At 45.9% G+C, this 26,893-nt stretch overlaps 2 protein-coding genes across 8 annotated transcripts in view; one reads left to right on the top strand and one right to left on the bottom strand.

Annotated features, from left to right (window-relative positions):
* LOC146380916 (receptor-type tyrosine-protein phosphatase mu-like) overlaps nt 1-26,893 on the top strand; it is a 212,951-nt gene that overhangs the window by 177,122 nt on the left and 8,936 nt on the right. For all 7 annotated transcript variants that reach the window (XM_084940255.1, XM_084940254.1, XM_084940251.1 and 4 more), the window contains 12 exons: nt 7,235-7,322; nt 8,892-8,968; nt 9,211-9,247; nt 12,223-12,320; nt 14,178-14,294; nt 18,880-19,034; nt 19,117-19,252; nt 19,795-19,944; nt 20,659-20,832; nt 21,649-21,780; nt 21,930-22,055; nt 24,334-24,497. In XM_084940255.1, coding sequence (XP_084796381.1) covers nt 7,235-7,322; nt 8,892-8,968; nt 9,211-9,247; nt 12,223-12,320; nt 14,178-14,294; nt 18,880-19,034; nt 19,117-19,252; nt 19,795-19,944; nt 20,659-20,832; nt 21,649-21,780; nt 21,930-22,055; nt 24,334-24,497 — 1,454 coding nt within the window. The remainder of the gene's footprint in view (nt 1-7,234; nt 7,323-8,891; nt 8,969-9,210; nt 9,248-12,222; nt 12,321-14,177; nt 14,295-18,879; nt 19,035-19,116; nt 19,253-19,794; nt 19,945-20,658; nt 20,833-21,648; nt 21,781-21,929; nt 22,056-24,333; nt 24,498-26,893) is intronic.
* Nucleotides 17,110-18,236, bottom strand: LOC146380917 (uncharacterized). Its single transcript, XM_084940391.1, has 2 exons — nt 18,075-18,236; nt 17,110-17,805 (listed from the first exon to the last, which is right to left on the bottom strand). The coding sequence occupies exons 1-2, from the start codon at nt 18,234-18,236 to the stop codon at nt 17,110-17,112; spliced, it is 858 nt and encodes a 285-aa protein (XP_084796517.1).

The raw sequence follows: 26,893 nt of genomic DNA, 5'->3' as shown, positions 1-26,893 counted from the left end.
TCTCCAGCACAGAATTTGGGCATCCCTGGACTAATGAGAGGGGTGATACTGAGATCTAGATTTTAGTAAAGCAATTAGGTCTGGTTTGAGGGCAGTGGTTGAGATGCGTAAAATATCACGCAAGTGGGAGTCACTCATCCTTGATCTCAATCGGTTCTTGTTTAAGTTCATGACAGAGAATGTTTGCTCACACAAATAGGTGGAACCAAATAAGCTCAGCATTTTCTTAGCAAGAGATCGCACTTCAGGAAACCTGTCTTTGTCTAGCTGCTGATAAAAGTCAACAAGAGAACACTGCCGGTGTTTTCCGCTCATCGTCACACTGCAGCTCAATGAGCTCCAGCTGAAGCTGCAGAGGAGCATCATCAGGGTCCACGGGGAAGGGAGATGAGAAAAGCAGCATGTCTTTTTCAATAGCTGCAAAGTCCGGAAAGCGTTTATTAAATTCTCCAGAAAGAGATGCGATAGCTGTTGCGTACCTCTTCATTTGGACATTAATGTCCCCTGGGAAACTGTCAATAACCTCTTTCAAAGCTGGGAAGTGTGCAGTACAGGGCTCTGTTAGGAACAAGTGTCTTTGGAAAAGTTGCCGTTTGCTTCCAAAGGCCGTGATGTGAGCGTATAGTTGGCTCACCACTGCGTCTTTTCCTTGAAGATTAACATTCAGCGCATTCAGATGCTTCGTAATGTCAACCAAAAAAGCCAGATTTGCCAGCCATACAGGATCAGACAGTTCTTCCATTGGTTGTCCCTTCTCATCTAAAAACTGTCTGATTTCCTCTCTGAGAGAGAAAAATCGCTGTAGTGCAGACCCCGGACTTAGCCACCTCACATCATTGTAATAAATTACGTCACCATATTCAGCCTGGATGTCATGCAGAAACTGCTGAAACTGTCGGTGGTACAGAGCTTTGGAGCGAATACAGTTGATTGTCTTTGCTACTGGTTTCATAACATCATCAAATTTGAGATGTTTGGCACAGAGAGCCTGCTGATGAATGAAGTTTAACAGCGTTACCTGCTTCTTCGCTGACTTTATTGCAGATGAGTGTGGACAATCCGCTTCGCTCACCAGCCATGGCAGGTGCACCATCAGTAATGATCCCAGAGACTTTACTCCATGGTAGCTTCATATCATCAACAGCTTCACAAACAGAAATGAATAAATCCATTCCTCTGGTTTGACCCTTAAGGCTTTTGAGATCCAGCAGCTCCTCTGTCACGTTCATCTTGTCGTCGACTCCTCGTAAATAAATCAGCAGTTGCGCGGTGTCAGATGCATCGGTGCTTTCATCGCAGGCTAATGAGAAATAATCAAAATCCACTCCTCTGTCCCGCAGCTGTCTGTGAATGTCTGACGATATATCCTCAACTCACAGCTTCCGGGTCCCTCGTGGTGGCCGCCTCGTGCTCTCGCTTCAGTATGCCACCCAAGAAAGGCCCAACACCAGAGGAGGTTGAGGACATTAAAACCTCCCTCGGAGCACTGTGCGAAGACGTGGCCGCAGTCAGGGCGCAGCAGGAGCTGCTTCTGGGGCTTCTGGAGGAGGTAAAACAGCTACGCCTCCAAAATGCCGAGAAGGACAGACGGATCATGGATCTCGAGCGGCGGGTGGATGAGCTGGAGCAGTACACCCGTACGAACGACGTGGTCATCAGCGGTATTAAAATCAAGCCGCGCTCGTACGCGCGCGCGGTGGCCGGGAACGTCGGGGAGCCCAGCGACGAGGAGACCCGCTCGATGGAGCAACAGGTGGCGTCCTTCCTCCAAAGCAAGGGGATAGAGATGGACCTGGAGCACATAGAAGCATGTCACTCACTGCCCAGGAGTGACAGACCGCCGGCCGTCGTTATGAGATTTGTCAATCGGAAGAACAAGGTCGCACTGCTGAAACAAGGACGCAAACTGAAAGGCACGGACGTTTTCATTAATGAGCATCTGACACGAAAAAACGCAGACATCGCGAGGAAGGCAAGGCAACTGAAGAAGAACGGTAAAATACAACATACATGGGTAACAAACTGTAAGATTTTCATTAAGCTAAACGGGACACCAGAAGAGGCAAAAGTACTGATAGTGAGGAACATGGAGGATCTGGACAAGTATAACTGACACCAATGTATCAATTACACCAGGAAATGACATGGACACGTTGAAATTAATTCTTCAACAGAAAGTAATTGATCTAGATTGTGAATATAAGGAGCATAATATAATAGATCCAGAAATAGATTCTGAAAGTAACTTTCTCTCTTCTTTTGTTAAAAATTGTAATTATTTCACTCAGGAACAATATGAAAAAGAAATTAACCTAGACGGGAAGCTCTCATTAATTCACTTTAACAGCAGAAATATGTACTCTAATTTTGATTTCATTAAGGACTATTTGCAACAATTTTCTCGCCCCTTTAGTGTTATAGCCATCACTGAAACTTGGTTCAATGTCGATAAAGGAATAGATTTTTGTTTGAATGGATATGATTTAAAATACATGAATAGATTAAATAAGGCGGGCGGCGGGGTTGCTATATAACTCTATAAAATATAATGTTGTAACAACTATGTCTATGGCTATTGATGGAATTTTGGAATGTTTGACTATTGAGATTATGAATGAAAAAAAGAGAAATGTTATAATAAGTTGCATATATCGGACACCCAGTTCAAGTATTGACACTTTTTATGAATGGATAGAAAAAACGTTTGCTTCGGTGAACCAAAAATTACTATTTATCTGTGGTGATTTTAATATTGATTTGCTAAATCCAACAAGGTTAAAAGCAATTGATGACTTTACTGACACGATGTACAGCTTATCACTATATCCAACAATAACAAAGCCAAGCAGAATAACATCCCATAGCGCCACTATTATTGACAACATTTTTACTAATGTCATGGATTTCCAAATTAATAGCGGCCTGCTTGTCTGTGATATAACTGACCACTTACCAGTTTTTACTTTGTGTGACTGTGATTTAAAAAAAATAGATACCAAGATCATGATAGCAAAGCGAATAATAAATGAAGAAGCAATTCATGCCCTCAATTTCGATTTAGCACAACAAGATTGGAGTTCGGTGTATGAAGAGTCAGATGTGGACAAGGCTTATGATAATTTTCTAGATATTTTTACTATGTGGTACAATAAACATTGTCCTGTAAACGAACACATGACAAAGAAAAAGAAGATAAAAAGTCCTTGGCTCACAAAAGGAATTATTAATGCTTGCAAAAAGAAAAACAATCTGTATAAACAGTTTATCAAAGTAAAAACAAAAGAAGTGGAACAAAGATATAAAGCATATAGAAATAAATTGACTGATATTATAAGAACGAGCAAACAACTTTATTATAGAAGAAGATTATATGAAAATAAAAACAATATAAAAGGAACTTGGGATGTGTTAAACAACTTAATTAAACAAGGATCTTTTGGAACATCATATCCTGAATATTTTACTGATGCAAATGGTGAAAATCACAACATGAGTAATATTGTCGATGGGTTCAATAAATTCTTCATAAATGTTGGCCCTGAACTAGCAGCGGACATCCCGTGTCATAAAAATGAAAATATCAGTAATATAAAATCAAATCCCTCTTCACTGTTCCTCTCAGCTACAAATGAGCAAGAAGTAATAAATATCACATTAAAATGTAAAAGTAAGTCTTCAATGGATTATCATGACATAAATATGTCTGTAGTTAAACAGGTTATTCTGAATATTTCTAGTCCCTTAACATATGTCTGTAATTTATCATTTCAGTCCGGTTGTTTTCCAAAAAAAATGAAAATTGCGAAAGTAATACCACTATATAAAAGTAATGACAAACACAGTTTTACCAATTATAGGCCTATTTCTCTACTGCCTCAATTCTCAAAAATTCTAGAAAAACTTTTTAATTCAAGATTAGAAAAATTCCTTGAAAAACATCAAATAATTAATGTTGGTCAGTATGGTTTCAGAACGCAAAGAACCACTTCAATGGCGATAATTGAGGCAGTAGAAGAAATTACTGATACACTGGATAAAAATAAATATGCAGTTGGTATTTTTGTTGATCTCAAAAAGGCCTTCGACACAATCAATCACTCAATTTTATTGGATAAATTGGAAAGATATGCTATTCGAGGGAAAGCTGGTAACTGGTTAAAAAGTTACCTAACGGGTCGGGAACAATATGTTAGCATAGGGCATTACCATTCAGAGAAACTTGGTATTACATGTGGTGTTCCCCAAGGGTCAGTGTTGGGACCAAAACTTTTCAATGTATACATAAATGATATTTTTGATGTTTCTCAAGTACTTAAACTCATACTGTTCGCAGATGACACCAACATATTTTTCAGTAGCGATGATTATACTGATCTTGTAATGACCGTAAACAGGGAGCTAAAATTAATAAAAAAAAAATGGATGGACATAAATAAATTATCATTAAATATAAATAAAACTAAAGCAATGTTTTTTGGTAATTTAAAATATAATATAGAATTACCAATTATCATTGAAGGTGTACCAATTGATAATGTGAGTGAAAACAAATTTTTGGGAGTCGTAATTGATAATAAAATTTCATGGAAACCCCACGTCAGACACATAAAAACCAAAATTTCCAGAAGCCTCGCAGTTTTGAACAAAGTGAAACAATTCCTTGATAAAGATGCACTTCGTACTCTGTACTGTACCCTGGTTCTTCCATATCTTACATATTGTGTGGAAGTGTGGGGAAACACATATAAAAATACAACTAATCCATTAGTCACAGTACAGACACGAGCACTGCGTATTCTTCACAAGGCTGGTTATCTAGATCATACTCACAAACTCTTTCTTCAGGCAAAGTTACTTAAATTCCAGGATCTGGTTAATTACAATACATCCATAATTTTGTATAAAGCTTTTACTAAATTTTTACCGGCAAATTTACAAACTAGATTTGAAATTCGAGAAAAGGTTTATAATGTGAGAGGCTTTGGAGAATTCAAATTACCCAGAACTCGAACAACCCGTAAAGGTTTTTGTGTGTCTGTATGTGGTGTGAAAATCTGGAACAGTCTGAGTTTACAATTGAAACAATGCAAAAATATTCATAGATTTAAATTTCTCTACAAACAGTTGGTCTGGTCACAGTATACTCAATGATGGTTTTTAGTGTGCTCTGTAATGTCTGTTCTCTTACCATTGCTGGTATGGATTCCAAGAGAGGAAAAAAAAAAAAAAAAAGTGTGTGCGTATGTATGTACATATATGTACATGTGTGTGTAGATATATATGTATGTATGTATGTATATGTATGTGTGTTTGTTACTTGTAATTATTATTGTCTGTTACCTGTGGTAATGCAATTTATAATTTATATATTCTGTATTCAGTTATGAAGGCTCTAATTGTTGTTTGCGAGCTGCCGTTTAGATGCTTGTATGTGCCCGGGGCTGTTGACGGGTCTGTATGCAATGATGGGCGTAGCTGCGGGAAGTTTATTGTTTTTTTTGTTGATGAGTGAGTACAGGGGTGGGATTTAATAAGTTTTCTTCGTCCCACTCCTTTTTCAGGCAATTTTTGTTTTTTGTTTTGTGCATTTTATGTTCAATATAGGTATTTGTTGTGCCTGAAAATGAAATGAATGAACTCTTCGTGCCAGTGTTGCGTGCCAAGCATGCATTCAGAAATTCTTGCTTCCTCTCGAGGCAAATGTTCTCCACCATTTTCATGACACAGTCTTTGACAAACGTACCTTCAGTGAAAGGTTTGCCATGTTTAGCTATTAACATAGCCACTTCGTAGCTGGCTTTTGTGATATTTTCATGTGTCTCACAGGCCCGCGTGAAAAATCGCTGTTGCGAAGCCAGAGCAGCTTGGAGTTGCTTCACTTTTTCAGCGCGCTCACTCCCTGTTAGCTTGTTATATGTTGCAGCAAGTTTAGTCTCGTAGTGTCTCCTAATGTTGAAATCCTTAAACAAGGCAACAATCTCTTTACAAATCAGACAAACACAATTGCCTCGAATTTCAGTAAAAAAATACTGCAATTCCCGCCGCTCCTGAAAGCAGCGGCCCTCACCATCAACCTTTCTCTTTTTTTGTACAGTCGCCATGGCAGAAATGAGCAGAGAAGGGTGGGCTCGCAGCACAGGCGCAAGTAGCAGAAAAAATGTGCAGCCACCATGTGGTGAAAAAAGGAATTACATCTTTAAAGCCAGGATTTATTTATTCAGACTTAGAAAGTCAGCCATAAATTATAAATAATTAGACTGAAGCTGAAGCAGACACCAACTGTCTGCCATCTATAATCCAGTTTTGAGATCCTTCCCAGACGCCTTAACGCCCACTCACATCCTGGGCCATCTGACCTCAGGAATTCGCATGATAGGGTGGGGCCAGGTTTCACAATGAGCTCACCCGAAACCCTGGCTGATTGTGACCCACACCCATTTTCACACCTTGGCTCATGTGATTAGGCAGAGGATCATCAGGGGGTCCTTTTGTCCCTCTTGGTGGGTTACTCCCACAAAGCTTAAATCTGGGACTCCCCACCATTTGACCTTAGAACTGAAGAAGCTTCTCAGATGAGAGGTGAATCATCTTCAAGCAACTTAAAGAAGTCCAGACGCTTTTCTTTCCAAGCTCCTTTGACTACGATGACCTGGATGACTGAGAACCTTCACAGACAAACAAGTGTATGACTGCTGAAGATTCTGCTGTCAGTTTAGGATAGAGACACACACAAAAAGACTCACACACAGCTGCAGAGCAAAATGCTCCTCAGAGGAAACACAAAGAAACAAAAGACACACATTTATACAAACAGAAACCCGTGATGCAGACGCACAAAGAGACGTCAAATCACAAAGAGCAGCCCAACAAACACGAGAACACACAACGACATGCAGGAATATACAAAATCACAGCAAAGACACACAAAAACAGTGAGAGCCAAGCGCGCATGTGCAGTGACACAACAGAGAATCTGGAGCTTCGTGGTGGTGTGAAGCATCGGTGCACGCACACAGGTGAAGTCATGTCTTTGTGTGGAAACGCAGCGACCAGAGCGTGTTTGGAGCCTGGGGCGTCTCTCTGAGCTGCCTGCTCCTAATTGGACCTAATCATCTGCTCAAAGCGTAAAACTGGCGTCTGTGTGGTTCAGGCACAGACCAGAAATCAAACATGTCCTCTGCATTATTCATCACTCGCTGCCTTCAAACTAACCCCCCTCTCTGTGTCTTTTCAGAGTTTCTTTGAGGGACAGTCCGCTCCCTGGGATTCGGCCAAGAAGGACGAGAACCGCATGAAGAATCGCTACGGCAACATCATTGCTTGTACGTACCCGTGCACGTCACCTGCGTCCCGTAGTGGGCCGTCATAGAGGCTGATTTCAGCTGTTTGTGTCCACGGACAGTTAATAACATGAGACCAGGAACGCTGACCTCAGGTGTTGGTCTGACATGAGTTATGGGCGTCTCGCTGCAGGATTCTCATGTCAGGCCAAACCTGCACAGCAGCACGGGGACAGGAGGAGGAGGGTTTGGTTCCCAGACAGCTTCCTTTTATCAAGCTCAGAGTGACCTGAGAGAGCTCGTCACACTGGCGGTAAAAACTGACGCCATCCTGCGCTCGTGTGATCAAAATGGCAGCAGCACGGTTACAAAAACTATATATATCCATAGATATAAAGATATGGAGACAGAGTCCCAGAACTTGTCCCGGGACTGTGTTTCCAAGTCTTCCGTTTGGTCTCTGTCTTGGACTTGATGTAGGACTTGTTGGTCCCCTTAGATCTTGGATTGGCTCTGTACTCGAACTTTCCAGGAGCTGATAGTCCTCTTTAAATTCCCAAACAGTCCTTGGTCAACAGTCAGGGCAGTTTTTCGTTCCAGTCTTCCACCTGAAAGTTCAGCAGAGCCTCTTTTACTTTTCCATCATGGCTACGATTCGTGTCACCGACTCTGCGCTGTGTGATTGCTGCTGCTTTGACCTCCTGAGGTCCAGACTGATGTCTCAGTTTGAGTCCAGCCCAGAGTCCAGCTGTGACTCGTTCCCACAGCTGGACTCAGAGTGAACTGATCTTGTTTGGTCCTGGTGTCAAAACTTTTCTTTGAAGCTTTCGGCTTTCAAACCAATCACAGGAAGTTATAGAGAAACCAGACGCTAATCAGTCAGGTGGCATAAAACGATGTCAGAGAGAAAACCTGCAGTTTCAGACAAGCTGTGTGTGTGTGTGTGTGTGTGTGTGTGTGTGTGCGTGCGTGTGCGTGCGTGTGCGTGCGTGTGTGTCCGTCAGGCGGATCTGGTGTCAGTTTTGATCATCACACTGCCCCAGGTCTCACAAACACATCATGTAACTGCTCAGCTGACGTCCCACAAAGTCGGTGTTGACAGCTGCTGAAGAACATCAGGACGCACACATGCGCGCGCGCACACACACACAGGGCCCTGTGGCGTGTAATTATGCTAATGAGGTGTGATGAAGGCCGAGGCTGTGAGCTACGGTGGCCTGCAGGGACACATTTTACATTCACACCCCCCCACACACACACACACACAAACACACACCTATCTGTGTGAATGACAGTAGTAACAGCCAGTGTGCTGCAGGCGTCAGAGATGATGTGGGCGCTCTGTGGTCTGTGGTCGGTGACACGGGAACAATTCAGCTCCAACTTTGATTTGTTTTTACTTTCTTTCATTAAATTTATCTTCATTTTTTTTTATTCAGTTATTATTTAAATTTAATGTCATCATTTTAAAACATCACACACAGTTTTCATCATTTTATTGAACAACAGTAATTAAAACTTTATTAATTTATTATTAGATGTTTTATTCTCAGGAACTGAGGATCGAACTAACAGTGTGTGTGTGTGTGTGTGTGTGTGTGTGTGTGTTAGATGATCACTCTCGTGTGCGTCTGCAGCCTCAGGATGGAGGCGGCGGCTCGGACTATATCAACGCTAACTATGTAGACGTGAGTAACACACACACACACACAGAGTTTACTTTCATATAAACGTCGATGTGAAACGTCCTGGTCAACTATGTTTCCATGACGACCGTCTCCATCAGCATCAGCTGTGTATAAACATCACAGACATGTTGCCTCCCAACAACTACACACACACACACACACACACACACACACAGCATGTTTTTGTTCATATGATCATGAGTTTGTGTGTGTGGGTATAACCTCTCTGTTCCCTCTCTCAGGGCTACCACAGACCCAACCACTACATCGCGACTCAGGGTAAGAAACCCTCAGCTTCTTCTTCTTCTTCTTTAGCTGCTCGTGATGTCTTTAAAGAAAAAACCTGAGCCGAGGGGTTACGTCGATGCCAGCAGGAAACGTGACAATCCCTCCCAGACAAACAATATATGCTTCTACTTGCAAAGACTCTTTCACAATAAAAGCCCTTGACCTGTACATTGTGCAGAACTCTTAAGACTTCAGCAGAGTTGTGAGAATCAGCTGAGTGAAGCAGATTAGAGGTGTCACCTTTTGATGTTAACAGTGCTTTGTGATTTCTTTGTGTGTAGTATTTTACTTTTCTATTTTTGAGTATCTTTTTGGAGTGCTCTGTTTAGTTATATTTCCGTTTCCATGTTGTCTCGTCTCCCCTTCCTGTGTGTTGTCCCATGTTCTCCACCCCATCATGTCCCTCTCTCATCTGCCTTTCCTCCTGTGTGATAGTCATGTTTGGTGTGTCTGCTTTTGCTTCCCTTGTGGTGCCATGTTCATTTGTGTCAGCTGTGTTTCCCAGATGTTTCTACTTCTGTCATTGCCCTCCATGTATTTGAGTCCTCTGTCTTCCTTTGTTCTTTGTCAGGTTGTCTGTTCATCTCCCCCGTGTTCCCAGTTCCTAGTTTCCCAGTTTAGATTTAGCCCTTGGTTTTGCTTTCTCTCTTACTTTTGTACCTTTGTGTTTCAGCCTAAATTAATGGCTCTCCTTTTCTTAAACTTGGTTCTGTCTCTCTTGTGTCTGCATTTGGGTATGCTCCAAAAACTCTCTGGCTACTCAGCCTTGACAAGAGGAGGCTGAAGTATTTATGTAGGAGTCAAATAAAATCTTACCTTTGGTTGAACAATGCTTTTATTTTTTAAATATGTTTATTAAGAATGTTTTAGGCTGTGGTGGGTTTGAGGCTGAGATGTGCGTGAGCTTGGGAGGTACTGACTGCATGTAGTCGGCCTCACCTCAACACTTTGCTCGGGCTCTGGAGCCAGTTTTCTGGGCTGGACTCTGTTCCACTCTAGAGTTGCCCTGGTTGAGATGCGGTGGGCAGGGGTGGGTACACTTGTATCCCCTGCTTTGTTGCCTGTATGTTGGGGTTTTCCTGGTGGATGAGACAGTTGCTTCCCTGCGCCTTCAGGTGGAGGAATAGGTTCTGACTGTCGTTTGTGCCTATGCGCCAAAGGACAGTTTAGAGTATCCAGCCTTCTTAGAGTCACTGGGTGGGGTGCTGGAAAGTCCAGTCCCGGACTTAAACACTCACATGGGCAATGACTGTGTGACCTGGAGGGGTGTGCATGGAAAGAACAGCATGCCCGAGTTGTGTCCTGCTATTGGGTTTCTGTGCTACACTTGGTCCACAATGAATACCGTGTTTGAATATGTGTTCATAAGTCCACCAGGACCCCGTAGGTCGCAGGTTGATGGATTTTTGTAATCGTATCATTGGTTCTGCAGCTATGTGACACTCGGTTGGAGCTGTCAGCTGTCGTGGTGCCATTTATTCAGGAGAATGAGGTATTCTACACACACTGTCTACAGTGATGGTAGGAAGATATAGTCATGCAGTGGAGGGAACACTTTGAGGATCTGCTCAATTCCATAGTCACACCTTCTGTAATGGAAGCAGGGTCCGTTGAGGAGGGGGACCACTCACCCATCACTAGGGGTAATGTTACTGATGGCCCCTAGGGTGGATGAGGTTCGAGTTCCTGAAGGCTCTGGATTTGGTAGGGCTGTCCTGCCTGACACACCACTACTGCAACATTGAGATTTGGGGCAGCGCATCTGGATTGGGAGACTGAGGTGGTGGCTCCATGTTTAAGAAGGTGAAAGTCTATGCCAGGGTGCTGGAAACGAGAGTCCCTCCATTACTTGAACCTCAGGTTCAGGAGGATCAAGGGGGTTTTCGTCCTGCTCGCAGAACACTGGACTCTCGAGGATATTTGACGGTCCATGGGAGTTTGTTTTTTGGACTTGGAGAACAAACTCTACCCTCAGAGAACCCTGTAGAGGGTTCTTCAGGAGGGTTGGGTGTCTGGCCCATTGTTACGGGTCATTTGGCCCCAGTACAACCATAGTGAGAGCTTGGTTGGTATTCTAACGGTAAGTCAGAGATGGAGGACGTCTCAGTGTGGGGGAGGGGGGAGCTACGGTCATCCATCAAAAATGGATGGACTGACTGCATTCGATAACATCTGGATTGTTTTGGATGTTAAGGTTCAGATGTGTTGTTCAGACTCTTTCTGAGGACAGCATCAGCAAAAAAAACCCACAGAGAATCTGTGAGATTTTAGGTTTCCTGCAGTTTCACAGTCACATCCAACCTGAGAGCCAACAGGTCCGTGTGCCAAAGCATTCTGGGAACTGTAGTTTCATACTTCACTTTTTTATTTGAAGCAGAATTCGGAAAGTTTCAGTTTTAAGTCGTGAATATTAAAACATACGATGTGTTGTTGTTGCTCAGAAAGCCAGCACAACAAAACAAGTTCCACCTCTGACCACAGGTGGCGCCAAATCACCTGACACTGACTGTACACACACACACACACACACACACACACACTCACACACACACACACACACGCACACACACACACACACAGATCAGATCTCCAGGTAGAAATCCATCGTCCTGAACAAACAGCAGTGTTTGGGCCAGCATGTAAGTCTGTGAGCATGAATATGCAGCGTGTGTGTGTGTGTGTGTGTGTGTGTGTGTGTGTGTGTGTGTGTGTGTGTGTGTGTGTGTGTGTGTGTGCTCACAGCCGATTCTCGCTGTAAAACACTTGAGGACAGGAATGGATTAGCATGAACTAATTAGCTCGTCAAAACACAGACTGTCAACAGTAATTAAAAATATTTTCTGTGTGTGTGTGTGTGTGTGTGTGTGTGCGTGCGCTTCATTTTAATTAATTAAAAGAGTGATTATGATTCATGTAGAGCTCTGCAGTCTAATATGAAGTTTACCCTGAGTGTGTGTGTGTCTCAGGTCCCATGCAGGAGACGGTGTATGATTTCTGGAGGATGGTTTGGCAGGAGAATACCGCCGCCATCGTCATGGTAACCAACCTGGTGGAGGTCGGCCGGGTGAGCACGCACACACACGTGCACACACACACACACACACACGTGCCCGCACACACACGTGGATCGGTGCAGCCATCTGGTTGTTATTTCCTTGCTGATGAAGTTTGGGACTCCGTTTCCCAGAGTGCCGCTCTCATGTCTCCTGTTATTCTTCTCTGACTCACGGTCACCTGCAGTAAACAGCGTGTCGATCACAGACGTGTACCTGTGGGTCGGAAAGGCTTCTTCAGTTGTAAGAAATAAAAAAACTCATCACAAACTCCACCGACCTCAACAACGAGGTCCAGAAACTTACACTTGATCCAAATGAAACCACGGTGTCATTTGATGTGGTCTCTCCTCACCTGCACACCTACAGCTGTCAGAAAAAAACCTATTGAAGCCAACCTTTACATGGAGGAAGTGGAAAGGAAGGCTCTTGGCTCTTTCAAAGGGAGAGTACTCTGCCACTGGTACAAATATGTAGACGACACCTGGGTCAAAATCAAAACACAAGAAGTGGAATCCTTCACTGCGCACATTAACGCTGTGGATAAAAACATCAAGTTCACCAGGGAAGACACAAAGGACCAAACAGCCACTTCATAAACGCACAACATAGAAGAGCCACCTCCACGGGACAAGACTCAGCAGTCCGTCTGCATCTAAAGGTCAAAGGTCACTCTTTCGAGGATGCCAATGTTCACATTTTGGACAGAGAGGACAGATGGTTTGAAAGAGGAGTGAAAGAAGCCATCTATGTCCACTGTGAGCAACCATCTTTGAACAGAGGCGGGGCTTACGACACCAACTGTCTGCCATCTATAATCCAGTTTTGAGTTCCCTCCCCAGACGCCTCAATGCCCACTCACATCCTGGGCCATCTGACCTCAGGAAATCACATGATAGGGTGGGGCCAGGTTTCACAATGAGCCCACCTGAAACCCTGGCTGATTGTGACCCACACCCGTGTGATTAGGTAAAGGATCAATCATCTTGGGGACACTCCCACAGGCTTAAATCTGGGACTCTCCACCATTTGCTCTTATAACTGAAGAAGCTTCTCGGATGAGAGGTGAAACGTCTTCATGGAAACTTAAAGAAGTCCAGACGCTTTTCTTTGCAAGCTCCTTACACTACGATGACCTGGATTACTGAGAACCTTCACAGACACTTTGCGTGTTTCAGATTTGCACGCTTCAGATTTGACAGTAATTCAGTGAGCGCCTTCTCTGAGCATTGACTTTCCCGCTGCAGCGTAGCGGCACTGCATCCTCGAGGACTCTGACGCACTGCTCCTCACAGCCGTCCGTCTCTGAGGGTGGCGTGCTCAGGTTCTAACTATTGGGTAGTGGCTGTGTGACCTCATCGCATTTGCTTAGTATTCTGGGAAACTCACGGTGTGCTCCTGTGAATCGCGCTGTAAATTGATAAACACGCTGCCATTTCCTCCTGAAAATAAAGGATCGAACCTGAGATCAGACACACACACCTGCAGGCGGGCGTCGCTCAGCCCTCATTACCCAGAAGGCACCGGGGAACTGCCCCCCTCCTCTACAGAGGGGGGATTCTGGGATAGAGCCTGATTATCTCCCTCTGTCTCACACACACACACACACACACACACACACAGACTGTCATGTTAGCCTGATTTGTTCTCTCACCCCTCCCTCCCTGTTCACCTCGTTGGTTGTCGTGGTGACAGTGTGATTAGCTCTGCAGTAATTAGCTGTTAATGAGGAGAGGGGGAGGGGGCGGAGCCTCTAATGAGATTTTAATATCAGCTGCTTTTGTTCTGTTTGTGTTTCTGTTTAATTAATGAGGCAATTTAATCCTCTGTGTGTGTGTGTGTGTGTGTGTGTGTGTGTGTGTGTGTAGGTGAAGTGTTGTAAGTACTGGCCTGATGACACGGAGATCTACGGCGACATGAAGGTGACGCTGATCGAGACTCAGCTGCTGTCTGAGTACGTGATCCGGACCTTTGCTGTAGAGAAGGTAACACACACACACATACGCACACACACACGCACACCAAATCCTTCGTTATTTCCAAAAACCTCTGTGTACACACACCTCTACAGTTCAGTTCAGCTCCATCAGTGCAGCTGTTCTCCAGCTGTTACAATAAAGTTGAACATGCACATGAACAAAGGATCTACACGAGGTGTAGGCCGCCGTGACCTCAGCTCGCTGACACTGACACAGCACAGAGTTGTCTTCAGTTGTTTCCTTTCAGAGGAACTCTGACCCCACCTTACCTCAGGGACGTGGGTGGAGGAGTGAGGTAAATTTGTTGATTAATGTCGACAAAATGAAGGAGCTGGTGTAGAAGTCCAGGTCAGAGGTCAGTCGTGTTTTTATATTGGAGAATTTTGTGGATAATGTTGATGTAATCTACAAGCGAGCGAATCTTATCAGGACGTGAGTGTAAGCATGTTGGACAGAGTGTCAGAGTCTGGTATGGTAACCTGACAGGAACAAACTGAACGGGAATGTTAGACCTGCTGGAAAAATCCACAACAAACCTCATCACGTGATCTGCGTCATCGCACCGTCTAAAGGGAAGCTCGTTCTAAGCTACAGTCGTCAGGACGACGTTAGACCTGCGTCCACCTAGCAACAACCCGTGTCAGGGACCATAGCATCACCAGTGTGCTGAGCAATCAGAATCACAATCGTGTTTATTGGCCATGTATATGTGCAGACACATACAAGGAATTTGGTTCTGGTAGATGGTGACTCACAAGCACAGCAATGTAAATCACACACACACACACACACACACACACACGTGTCTATATATACATTACACATGCATACACAAACATACACAAAGCTGTGTAAACCAACTATAAATAACCAATCCAAACTTATATACATAAACTACAGGATGACAGAAATGAAATGGGGTGGAGTAAATACCACAGAATGTACATAAGGTGCAGTTTCAGTCTGGCAGTGGGAGCAGTGTGACAGGTCAACTGTTTAGAAGGGAGATGGCGAGGGGAAAGAAACTGTTCCTGTGTCGGGTGGTCCTGGTCTGCAGGCTTCTGTACCGTCTGCCAGAGGGCAGCAGATCAAAAAGTCTGTGTCCAGGGTGTGAGGGGTCTGTGATGATTTTCCCTGCCCGTTTCCTGGTTCTTGAGAGGTACAGGTCCTGGATGGAGGGCAGGGGGGCGCCGATGATCCTTTCTGCTGCCCGTACAGTCCGCTGCAGTCTGCTCCTGTCCTGTTTAGTGGCTGCACCATACCAGACTGTGATGGAGGAGCACAGGACAGACTCAATGACCGCAGTGTAGAACTGGACCAGCAGCTCCTGTGGAAGACTGTACTTCCCCAGTTGTCTCAGGAAGTACATCCTCTGCTGGGTCTTTTTGAGGATGGAGTTGATGTTGGTCTCCCACTTCAGGTCCTGGGAGATGGTTGTACCCAGGAACTTGAAGATCTCCACAGTCGACACCAGGCTGTCTGATATGGTGAGGGGGGGCAGAGTTGAGGGATGTCTCCTGAAGTCCACTGTCATCTCTACAGTCTTAAGCGTGTTCAGCTCCAGATTGTGCTGACTGCACCAGAGTACCAGCCGCTCAACTTCCTGCCGGTATGCAGACTCATCACCATCCTTGATGAGTCCAATGACGGTGGTGTCATCTGCAAACTTTAGGAGTTTAACAGCCGAGTTCTTGGAGGTGCAGTCGTTAGTGTAGAGGGAGAACAGTAGTGGTGAGAGGACACATCCTTGAGGGGCACCAATACTGAGGGACCGAGTTTCAGAGGTGATCTCCCCCAGCCTCACTTGTTGCTTTCTGTCTGTCAGGAAGCTGGTGATCCACTGACAGGTAGCTGGTGACACGCTGAGCTGGGAGAGTTTGGAGGAGAGAAGTTCAGGCACAATGGTGTTAAAAGCCGAACTAAAGTCCACAAACAGGACCCTGGCATAAGTTCCCGGGCGGTCGAGGTGTTGCAGGATGTAATGCAGCCCCATGTTCACTGCATCATCCACCGACCTGTTTGCCCGGTAGGCAAACTGCAGAGGGTCCAGCTGGTGGTCCTTCAGATGGGCTAACACCAGTCGTTCGAAGGATTTCATGACCACAGACGTCAAGGCGACAGGTCTGTAGTCATTCAGTCCTGTGATGATGGGTTTCTTGGGAACAGGGATGATGGTGGAGCGTTTGAAGCAAGAGGGAACTTCACACAGCTCCAGGGAAGATGTAGGTAAAGATGGGAGCCAGCTGTTCAGCACAGGTTTTGAGGCAGGAGGGTGAGACACCGTCTGGTCCGGGGGCTTTCCTGGGCTTCTGTTTCTGGAATAGTCGGCTCACATCCTCAGTGTGTATTCTGAGTTTCAGGGAGGAGGAAAGGGGGGTGAGAGGTGTGGTGGAGGTCGTTGAGTCTGGATTGGAGAGGGTGGTGGTGGTCGTTGAGTCTGGATTGGAGAGGGTGGTGGTGGTCGTTGAGTCTGGAATGGGGAGGGTGGTGGTGGTCGTTGGGTCTGGATTGGGGAGGGTGGTGGTGGTCGTTGAGTCTGGAATGGGGAGGGTGGTGGTGGTCGTTGAGCCTGGATTGGAGAGGGTGGTGGTGGCCGTTGAGTCTGGAATGGGGAGGGTGGGGGTGGTCGTTGAGTCTGGAATGGGGAGGGTGGTGGTGGTCGTTGAATCTGGATTGGAGAGGGTGGTGGTGGTCGTTGTGTCTGGATTGGAGAGGGTGGTGGTGGTCGTTGACTCTAGATTGGGGAGGGTGGTGGTGGTCGTTGGGTCTGGATTGGGGAGGGTGGGGGTGAAGGGGGGAGAGGTGGAAGGTGTGTTGGGGGTCAATGTCTGAAACAATGGCTCTGGGGAGGGGGGGTGAGGGGTGAGAGTGTCTCAAACCTGCAGTAGAAAGTGTTTAACTCGTTGGCCAGGTCTTTGTTTGCTTCAGTGGGTGGGGGGCGTCTGTAGCTGGTGATTTCCTGCAGGCCCCTCCACACTGACGCTGGGTCGTTGGCTGAGAGCCGTTCTTCCAGCTTCTGGGAGTAGATCCTTTTAGCTGCTTTGATCTCCTTGGTCAGTGTGTTCCTGGCTTGCTTGTACAGGGCCCTGTCACCACTTCTGTAGGCGTCCTCCTTGGCCTTACGAAGATGTTGGAGTTTAGGAGTGAACCATGGTTTATTGTTGTTGTATGTGCAAAAGGTCTTTGTTGGCACACACACATCTTCACAGAAACTGATGTATGATGTCACAGTGTCCGTCAGCTCATCCAGGTTCTCAGATGCAGCTTCAAAAACAGTCCAATCAGTGCAGTCGAAACAGTCCTGCAGTTCCTGCTTTGCTGCGTTAGTCCACTTCTTCACAGTTTTGACTACAGGCTTGGCACGTTTGAGTTGTTGCCTATAAACTGGAATAAGATGGACCAGGCAGTGATCAGAATGTCCCAAAGCTGCCCGGGGCACAGAGCGATAGGCATCTTTTAAAGTGGTGTAACAGTGATCCAGTATGATGTCCCTGGTGGGGCAGTCTATGTGCTGTCTCTATTTAGGAAGTTCATGGTTTAGGTTTGCTCTGTTAAAATTCCCAAGCACAATTGTAAAGGAATCCGGGAATTTCCTCTCCAGGGTGGTGATCTGGTCAGCCATCTCGCACAGTGCGTTGTTTGCGTTGGCCTGAGGAGGGATGTAAACTCCGACCAGCATGAAGGAAGAAAACTCCCGCGGTGAATAAAAAGGTTTACAGTTGATGAAAACACTTTCCAAGTGTGGGCTGCAGTGTTTCTGTAACACTGTGACATCAGTACACCAACCTTCGTTAATGTAGAAGCAGACTCCACCACCCTTTGTTTTCCCTGACAGCTCCGTTTCGCAGTCCGCCCGGTGAAGCACGGCAGATTTAAGACAGCGTCTGGGATACGCTCACTGAGCCAGGTTTCAGTGAAGCAGAGGGCAGCAGAGCGTGCAAAGTCCATGTTAGTCCGGTTTAAGAGCAGTAATTCGTCGACTTTGTTTGGAAGAGAGCGGAGATTTGCGAGGTGAATGGAGGAGAGTCCCGTGCGGAATCCTCGCCGACGTAGTTTCACCAGCGCACCAGCATGAGTCCCCCGTCTACATCTCCTCCAGGAGCCACAGAGAGCTGCTGCGCCTCCAACTAAAATCTCCAAAAAACTTTCCGGGTTTGTGAAAAATGGATAAGAACTATTGTGAGACGACTGCCTGATGTTTAGCAGTTGATCTCTGGGGAAAGTGATGTGGTCTGAGTGACCAAAAGCGCAGAAAATAAACAAAAACAAGAAAAGTGCGAGAGAGCGCAGTACCTAGGCTGCCATCCGCAGCGCCATCTTGAAAGTGCACAGGTGTGTGAGTAATCAGAAGCTGTGTTTCTATGGATGCTTCATGCATGTGTCAGTGGGGGCCCAGTTTATCAGTGTTTATTATGAATGTATTTGGGACTGACGTGGTCAGTGAAGGTATTCTGATGTCACCGCCAGCAACTGAAGGACTTAAAGATAAAATATCTTTATGTTACACCTGTGCACACAGAGGTGTAACACACACACAGACATGTACACACGCCTGTGCACTGACCTGACCTCCGCTCTCTGTCTGTGTCAGAGGGGTGTGGCAGAGATCAGGGAGATCCGTCAGTTTCATTTCACCGGTTGGCCTGATCATGGCGTCCCGCTTCATGCCACCGGGCTGCTCGGCTTCATCCGCCGCGTCAAGGCCAAAACCCCACCCACCGCCGGCCCCACTGTGGTCCACTGCAGGTATGACTTTTACTGTCATTACTAGTAACAAAGAAACTTCTTCATCACTGCTGACGTGACTGTGTGTGTGTGTGTGTGTCAGTGCGGGGGCGGGGCGTACAGGATGCTTCATCGTGATCGACATCATGCTGGACATGGCGGAGAGAGAGGGCGTGGTTGACATCTACAATTGTGTCCGCGAGCTGAGAGCACGAAGGGTTAACATGGTCCAGACTGAGGTACACACGCACACTCACTCTCTCACTCACTCACACTCACTCACTCACTCTCACTCACACACACACACACACACACACACACACACACTCTCACTCACACACACACACACACACACACACACACACACACACACTCTCACTCACACACACACACACACAGTGAAATGCCTTCTACCTGTGTGCAGGTGTTCTGACCTGCAGGTAAACACTCACCTGTTTTGCGTGATCACTAATAACTTAACGTTTCAAACTGCACATGCTCAGTTACTCAGCTTCATTCATGATCAAAGTTTCATCGATCATTCTTCATTGTCTCCGACTCTTCCTCACATCTTCATCGCTGACTGACAGGAAATGACAGAAATGAACGCCGCGTTGACCTTCTCTAACTTTGAATGTCACTCGCCTGTTCTCCAGCCGCCGTGCGCTGACATTAATCTTTTATGAAGTGACATTTCAGCAGCCGACGTCCCGTCAGTCAGAGCTGGGGAGGGGGAGGAGCTTATTTAAACAGTGTCTGACCACCTTCCTCTGTCTACCAGGAGCAGTACGTCTTCATCCACGATGCCATCTTGGAGGCGTGTCTGTGCGGTGACACAGCGATTCCAGCCAGTCAGCTGCGGTCGGTTTATTATGAGATGAACCGATTGGATCCTCAGACCAACTCGAGTCAGATCAAAGAGGAGTTCAGGGTAACGTGACGACCATGTTAATATTCTTCACGCTTCGTTTAGAGCACGAACCTGCCAGCATCCATGAAATAATCAAACCACATCACAGCTCTGAGTGATGACATCATTGCACCGCAGTTTCAAAATAAAAGTCAGAAATTCATATACAGTCTGAATATTGAGCCCGGTTCTGTCTGAGGTTTCTTCCTGTTAAAAGGGAGTTTTTCCTTCCCACTGTTGCCAAAGTGCTGCTCACAGGGGGTCATATGATTGTTCTCTCTGTGTCGCTGTAACGTCTTTACTTTAGATGGATACGTTATTGATCCCACATGGGACGCTTTTGTGTTACAGCAGCATGATAGCGAGTAAAAATACACAACAATAAACGACACGGTTAAAATAAAAGTGCCACAGACACCCAGTAACAAACTGGTAACAAACTGGTGACACAACACACTGACGCTGTATGAATAAAACTTAAAAATCAAACAAAAACAAACAACGAGATTAAAACTTGAAGACATTTAAAAAAATGAAGACAAAAATTAAATCACTAATTAAATGATTACAAATAACAAAATTAATGTTAACAAAAATTTAACGAAATCAATGAAAATAATAATGTTCCAAAGTCTGAGAAAGTAAAAATATGACATGAGATCAACTCTTAAAAAACCCTGAGGTTAGAAAGAAGGTGTGAGGTGTGTGTCCTGTTACATGTGTGTGCGCGCACAGACGCTGAACATGGTGACGCCGACTCTGCGAGTGGAGGACTGCAGCATCGCTCTGCTGCCCAGAAACCATGAGAAGAACCGCTGCATGGACGTGCTGCCTCCAGACCGCTGCCTGCCCTTCCTCATCACCATCGACGGGGAGAGCTCCAACTACATCAACGCTGCGCTCATGGACGTACGTGACACACACACACACACAGTGGGTTTGATGAATGTGACTGCAGACTCGCAGCTTTGATTCGAAGCTTTTGTTCCACGATAAGTGAAGCAGATTAAAGATGGGGAGCTGATCCGATATCTTTTCACTGGATCTCTCAGTTTGGCCCAAAGAGATGTGAGTGCAGGTGAAGGAGAACATTAGGCTGAAAAGTAAACCAATCAGAAACTCTGAGAGCGACCAGCCCAGCTGTCAGGTTCTTTGTTTAGCAAACGGCACAGAGGACTGAAGCGGAGAACACTCAGTCGCTCTGCCGTCGTGTTGTCCTGCTGCAGCGACTTTGCGACTTTCTCGCTAAGCGCAGATCTTTCATGAATTCTGTGTGAAGCCCTTCAGGTCAGCTTGTTGCCCTGATGTGGAGATGTGTTGGATTCTGTGTTATATGTGAGCCTGTCATTTGGTGGCGATAGTGAGTAGAGGACTTCTCTTCTAAGCTAACATTAACAAGTGCTGCTCGGTGTCGATGCAGCAGAGGCTTTAACACAGAGTGTTAGGGCACTCGGAGCACAAGCGTCACTGCCTCCGAGTCCGTTACACCCACATCAGACCTGCCTGAGGCAGCCAGACAGCTGTCGCTATAGAAACACCAGGAAAGTGTTTAAAATATCAAAAAGTTAACGCAGGTTCAAAGAAGGAAGCACGCGTTCAGAAATCTGCTGAAAACACCGACGTCCGAAATCCTGAGCACGGCTGTGTACAACAGTGACATCCACCCTGCTGTGTCTGCTTGTGTGACATCACTTCCTGCTGTCTGACTTACCTCATGTCATGCAGAGCTACAAGCAGCCGTCGGCGTTCATCGTTACCCAGCATCCTTTGCCCAACACGGTGAAGGACTTCTGGCGCCTGGTCCTCGACTACCACTGCACATCCATTGTCATGCTGAATGATGTCGACCCTGCACAGGTGAAGCTCCACCCACACACACACTCAAAGATTTTCAGATATATTAGAACAGGTGGGTGATGATGACATCATAGCACAGGTGCTTTGGTCAGGGCGGTGTAAAACTCATGAGCTGATCAATAACTTCCCTTTGTGTATGTGTGTGTTAGCTGTGCCCTCAGTACTGGCCAGAGAACGGTCTCCATCGCCTCGGCTCACTGCAGGTGGAGTTCGTGTCCGCTGACCTGGAGGAGGACGTGATCAGCCGAATCTTCAGGATCTACAACACAGCCAGGGTGCGCTTTTAGATTACTGTTACTTACCCGTAAATATGCTGCGTTACTGCGTTACTAAACCGTGATTTTGTTTGTGAGACTGTCTCATGACAATGACGTGAGTGCGTGCGACGTCCGTGGTAGCAACAGACGTGTGCAGATCAACAATGGATAATATGGAGTGTTGGAGGGAGTACGACCATGCAGCGTTTAAAGCTTGGAAGTAATCACATTACTTTAAGTCTGATTCTGTAAAAAGTGACAGAAACATTAGCGCCTGCTGTAAACTCTGCGTGGGAAAATTTCTTTCTACAGCGAAAAATTTAACTTCAAATCTGATCAAGCACCGAGCACGCTGCCACGTTTTTTTAAAATCACGTCCACACGTAACCGCAAAAACGCACTAGGAAGATGCCAAAGCAACAGGTGGCGATATATTCCTAACCGTGTAGAAATGTTGGCCAATCAGAAGTCTAGAAGCCTCGGTGGGAAAGAGTGAACAAAGATGGCGCATAGAAGCAGAACCGAGTCCTGTGTGTGGAAGGACAGTAACTGTGTGTATATGAAAGCATTTAAACACTGCAGAGAGTAACAGTAACGGTATTTTGTGTAAGTCCGCCATTGTAGAAATTCATATCACTGAAACAATAACGTGGCGCACAGTGTGACGTCAAAATAGGCGCACACCTCTGACGCTGCGTTTTCTCCGTTTTCCTCGTCCACACGTAAACACAAAAACTGGGTTTTCGAAAATCTCCACCCTGGCAGGAGTTTTTAAAAATCTCAGTTTTCAGTGACTGAAAACGCCGTTTACGTGTGGACGAAAGGTGCAAACGCATAGAAAAATTTGCGTTTTCAAAAATACCCGGGTACGTGTGGACGTAGCCTTAGTTTGTTTCCTGTAAAAATCTGGCTGCCCTTCACTCTGTAAGTATCAGTAGGTTGGAATGTCAAATAAAATACACTGAAATTTGATTTATTAAATTGATTTAATGTAAGTAACAAACTTGAGCCAAACAGAGTCCAGCCAGGTTTACACCCAGGCTGCTCTTGTGCTTACATTTGGTCTCAGCCCACAGTCAGGGCTTTGTCACGCTCGCCTTGGTCTTCTGGAGGGCGTTCTTCACCAGGAGCGACATATGCGTTGGGTTGTTGACATGCTGGAAGACAAAGTGATGACTCAGACCTAGTTTAGCCTGACTGCTTCAGGTCTTCATTCACATATCCTTCTTTCTTCATGGATCCACCCACCTCGATGAAATTCCCAGGTCCAGACGCAGTGAAGCATGCCCACAGCATAATACTGCCACCACCATGCTTCACTGTGGGGACGCTGTCCTTTGGGTCGTAGCCTCCGTCTTCTTTCTCAGTCCGTCCCTGTGCAGGGTTCTATTGGCCGTCTTCTTTGAGACTAGGATTCCTGACTCGGCTGAGTCATCCATTAGTGTCTCTGCCGTGCTGGAGCCCTGAGAGAACCACCAGCGTGGCGGCGGTCCTGTCAGGGCTCTGGGGCAATGGCTGTTCTCTCAGGTCTCCGCTGCCGCGGTGGCTGTTCGCCATCGTTAGAACCGCCTCGCCTCTACGTGACGTCTCTGTGGATGTGTAATTATCTTTGTCTTCAGATCCTGACGGAGTAAAACTGCACGGAGGGTCTATTTGGTTTTGCCCTCACATATTCAGGGCGCGTTTGATTTCTGTGTAATAAAGCTGAGCTGCGCCTGTGTTTGATCCAAGCCTCCGCTCTCTCTCTCCTGCTGCACCAGATTTAGCTCAGGATGTGTTTGATTTAAGCCTCCTCACCTCCCCGTCGGGCTGAGTTTGAGTGCGGCTGTGATTCAGGGCCTCGTTTCCTCCATGCGTCTCAGCAAATATCGGCTGTGTTTGATCCGCGCTCCCGTCTCCACCCGCCTCGCTGTGGCAGCTTGATTTTGGTGTTTGAGTTAAAGCTCTCTCCTGCTGTCTGCTCACAGGAACCTGTCTTTGCTTTCTTTGCTGTTCCCACTTTCCTGTCTCAATAAGCTTCCTAATATCTTTCCTTTCCTCTCATTTCCTTCCATCTACATTATATATCTTCCTTTCCTCTCTCCTGTTCTTTCCTGTCTTCTTTACTCCTAAAATTTATTTCTTTTGACTTCCTTTCCCTTTCTCCCTTCACAGTTTCCTTACTTCCTTTCTCCTCAGTGTTTAGTTTAGAGGTGCACTTGGTTCATGTCTCTGTTCTTCTGGGGAAGTGTTTGATTATACATTGGTTGTTTGGGGCGAGCTTGTTTTGACTGCCTGGTTCTCCCTGTGTCTCCAGCCGCAGGACGGGTACCGCATGGTGCAGCAGTTCCAGTTCCTGGGCTGGCCGATGTACCGCGACACGCCCGTCTCCAAGCGCTCCTTCCTCAAGCTCGTGCACCAGGTGGACAAATGGCAGGAGGAGTACGACGGCGGCGAGGGACGCACCGTCGTCCACTGCCTGTAAGAGTACACGCAGCACTGCACGCAGCACTGCAGAAAGTACTACACACAGTACTGCAGACAGTACTACACAAACTACTACAAAAGTCACTGTCTTATAATACACACAGTACTACACACAATGCTACTAAAGTATACTGTCTTTTAATACACACAGTACTGCAAGCAGTACTACTTACAGTGCTACAGAAAGTACACTGTCTTTTAATAAACACAGTACTAAAGACAGTACCCTTTAAGAGTACCACACAGTATTACATGCAGTACTACACATAACACTACAGAAAGAAAACTGTGTTTTCATTACTTTACTGCAAGAGTATCACTGTTTCTTACACAGGAAATACACACAGTACTGCAGAGAGTACTGCAGTATCAGTAGTTATAAAGTTTGTGTTTGTGTGGTGTTTTGTCTCCATCTAGTGGTCACAACATGAACTGCTTTCATTCTCATCTATGTAACCCCTGACTCCACTCTCCTCTCCTTCCTGCACTGCATGCTGGGAGTGTGAGTGAATGGGTGTGTGAAGGTGTTTGGTGAGTGCGTTTGAGTGAGTTTGGGACGTTTGGACTGTTTTTTCCAGAAAACTTTATGGGTGGTTAAAAGGTAAAGCAAGTTTATTTCAGTGTGTTGTGTAAAGTGAAGAGTTTTAGTTAATTCGCCAGTTTTACTTTGAGCAATGGCGTCCCTCCCTAGTGAGGGTTCGCCTCCCCTGTCTATTAGACATGGGGCCAGGGTGGTGGCCCCCCCAACCGTACACCGTGGAGCAGGTTCTGCTAGCTTTTGGTGAACAGGTGGGCCATGAGAACACAACTTACGGCTCTCGGATGAACAAGGCTGTGGTTACCTTTCTCCGTGAGGAGCGGTTGGTTCACCTGTTAGTTGAAAGGGGGATCATTTTGGATGATTTGTTGTGGCTGTTTCACCACTGTTTGTGCCATCTATGCGGGTCACCGTGTCCGGTGACCCGCATAGATGGCGTTTATCCCCAATGAACTACTTGAAAAGGAACTGACCTGCTTTGGAAAGTTTGCTAGCGGGTTCAGTGTTGTTCCTCTTGGCTGCAAAGATGCCAGACTGCAGCACGTTCAGTCACTACGAAGGCAGGCCTTCATGTACCTGAACGATCCTTCACAGACACTGGAAGTGTCGTTTAAAGTGAGATACGAAAACGGCTTGTATACTGTTTATGCAAGCGCAGTTAGCATGAAGTGCATGTTGGCCATAAACGCTCATCCTGCCCTCATAAAGAGCACGAAGTGCGCAATGACACAGGTAAACAGCAGGCCCATGCTAGTGAAGCAAGTGAGCGTGCTGTAGATGTCGGTACGAGAGAACAGCCCACTAGTAGCGGTGTGGACGAACAGCCAGCTACGAGCTGCTAGCGGCACTGGGTGACAGAATGGAGATCGCAGCCAGTGCTCCACAGGCCGGATGGAAGTGATGACAGACAGGACAGGAAAATTGTGGAGGAAAATCAGGACAGAGGCAACGACAAATGAGGTAGGAAATGAAAATGTAATTTCAGGTTCTTTGAGCGCAGAAAATGAGGAAGAAGACTTGTTGGAAGATGATTCCCTGTCACAATGCTCTGACATTGTTTCACAAGATGAACATCAGCAGTCGTATTCCTTAGAAGATATAAATCGCTTTTTGGATAAGACATTTAGCAGGCAGTCTGTGGAAGTCACAGAGTTTTTTCCAGATGTCGATCAATTTATAAACTCTGTTCTAAAGATAAGGAGAGTTGTTGGCTATGAACAGTTGAGCAAACAGAAAAGATGCCGCCTGAAAAAGATCCTGACTATGTTGAGGAGGGAAAAACAAGGAAAAACTCCTTTAAAACCACAGTAAAATGTTCGGAGTATTAAGGGTGTCTTTTGTTTTTTTGGAAGGGTCTCACTGTCTTTTCCCTCTTTCTCTTCCTCTTCTCTCTGTCTTTATGGCAGGCTTGAGAGTGGGTACGCTTAACATTAATGGGGGTAGAGTCAGAGAAAGGCAGTTTTGGTGGAACAGCAGGAACAAAAACATTGATGTGTTGTTGTTTTTTTTACAGGAAACACATAGCACTGTGGATAATGAGACAGAATGGGGAATGAGTTGGAGTGGGCAGGTATTTTTAAGTTATGGTACTAACCTCAGTGCAGGTGTAGCAATTTTATTTTCTAGGCACCTTCAGCTGTCACATGTCTCCGTATGTGAGATCGAGCAGGGAAGGGCACAGGTAGTACAAGCAACCATCAAGGGAACACCTTTTGCTTTTATGAATGTATACGCCCACAACTCAGCTGCAGGTCGTGTGAGGTTATTTCGTAAAATTAATGATAAATTATCACAAATACATAGTGGTTCAATAGTGGTGGTGGGAGGGGACTGGAATTGTACAACCCACCCT

This window comes from Perissodus microlepis, chromosome 9 (genome assembly GCF_051167445.1).
Source record: "Perissodus microlepis isolate ML-2025 ecotype Zambia chromosome 9, ASM5116744v1, whole genome shotgun sequence".
Taxonomy (NCBI): Eukaryota; Metazoa; Chordata; class Actinopteri; order Cichliformes; family Cichlidae; genus Perissodus; species Perissodus microlepis.
This window is presented reverse-complemented; position numbering and strand designations above follow the sequence as displayed.

Bases quoted from the DNA above. Each gene is read 5' to 3' on its own strand.
- LOC146380917 (XM_084940391.1), bottom strand. From the start codon at position 18,236: ATGGACTTTGCACGCTCTGCTGCCCTCTGCTTCACTGAAACCTGGCTC. The intron at 17,806-18,074 runs GTTGGTGTACTG...CTTCCTAAATAG, and splicing joins CTGCTTCTACATTAACGAAG to AGACAGCACATAGACTGCCC.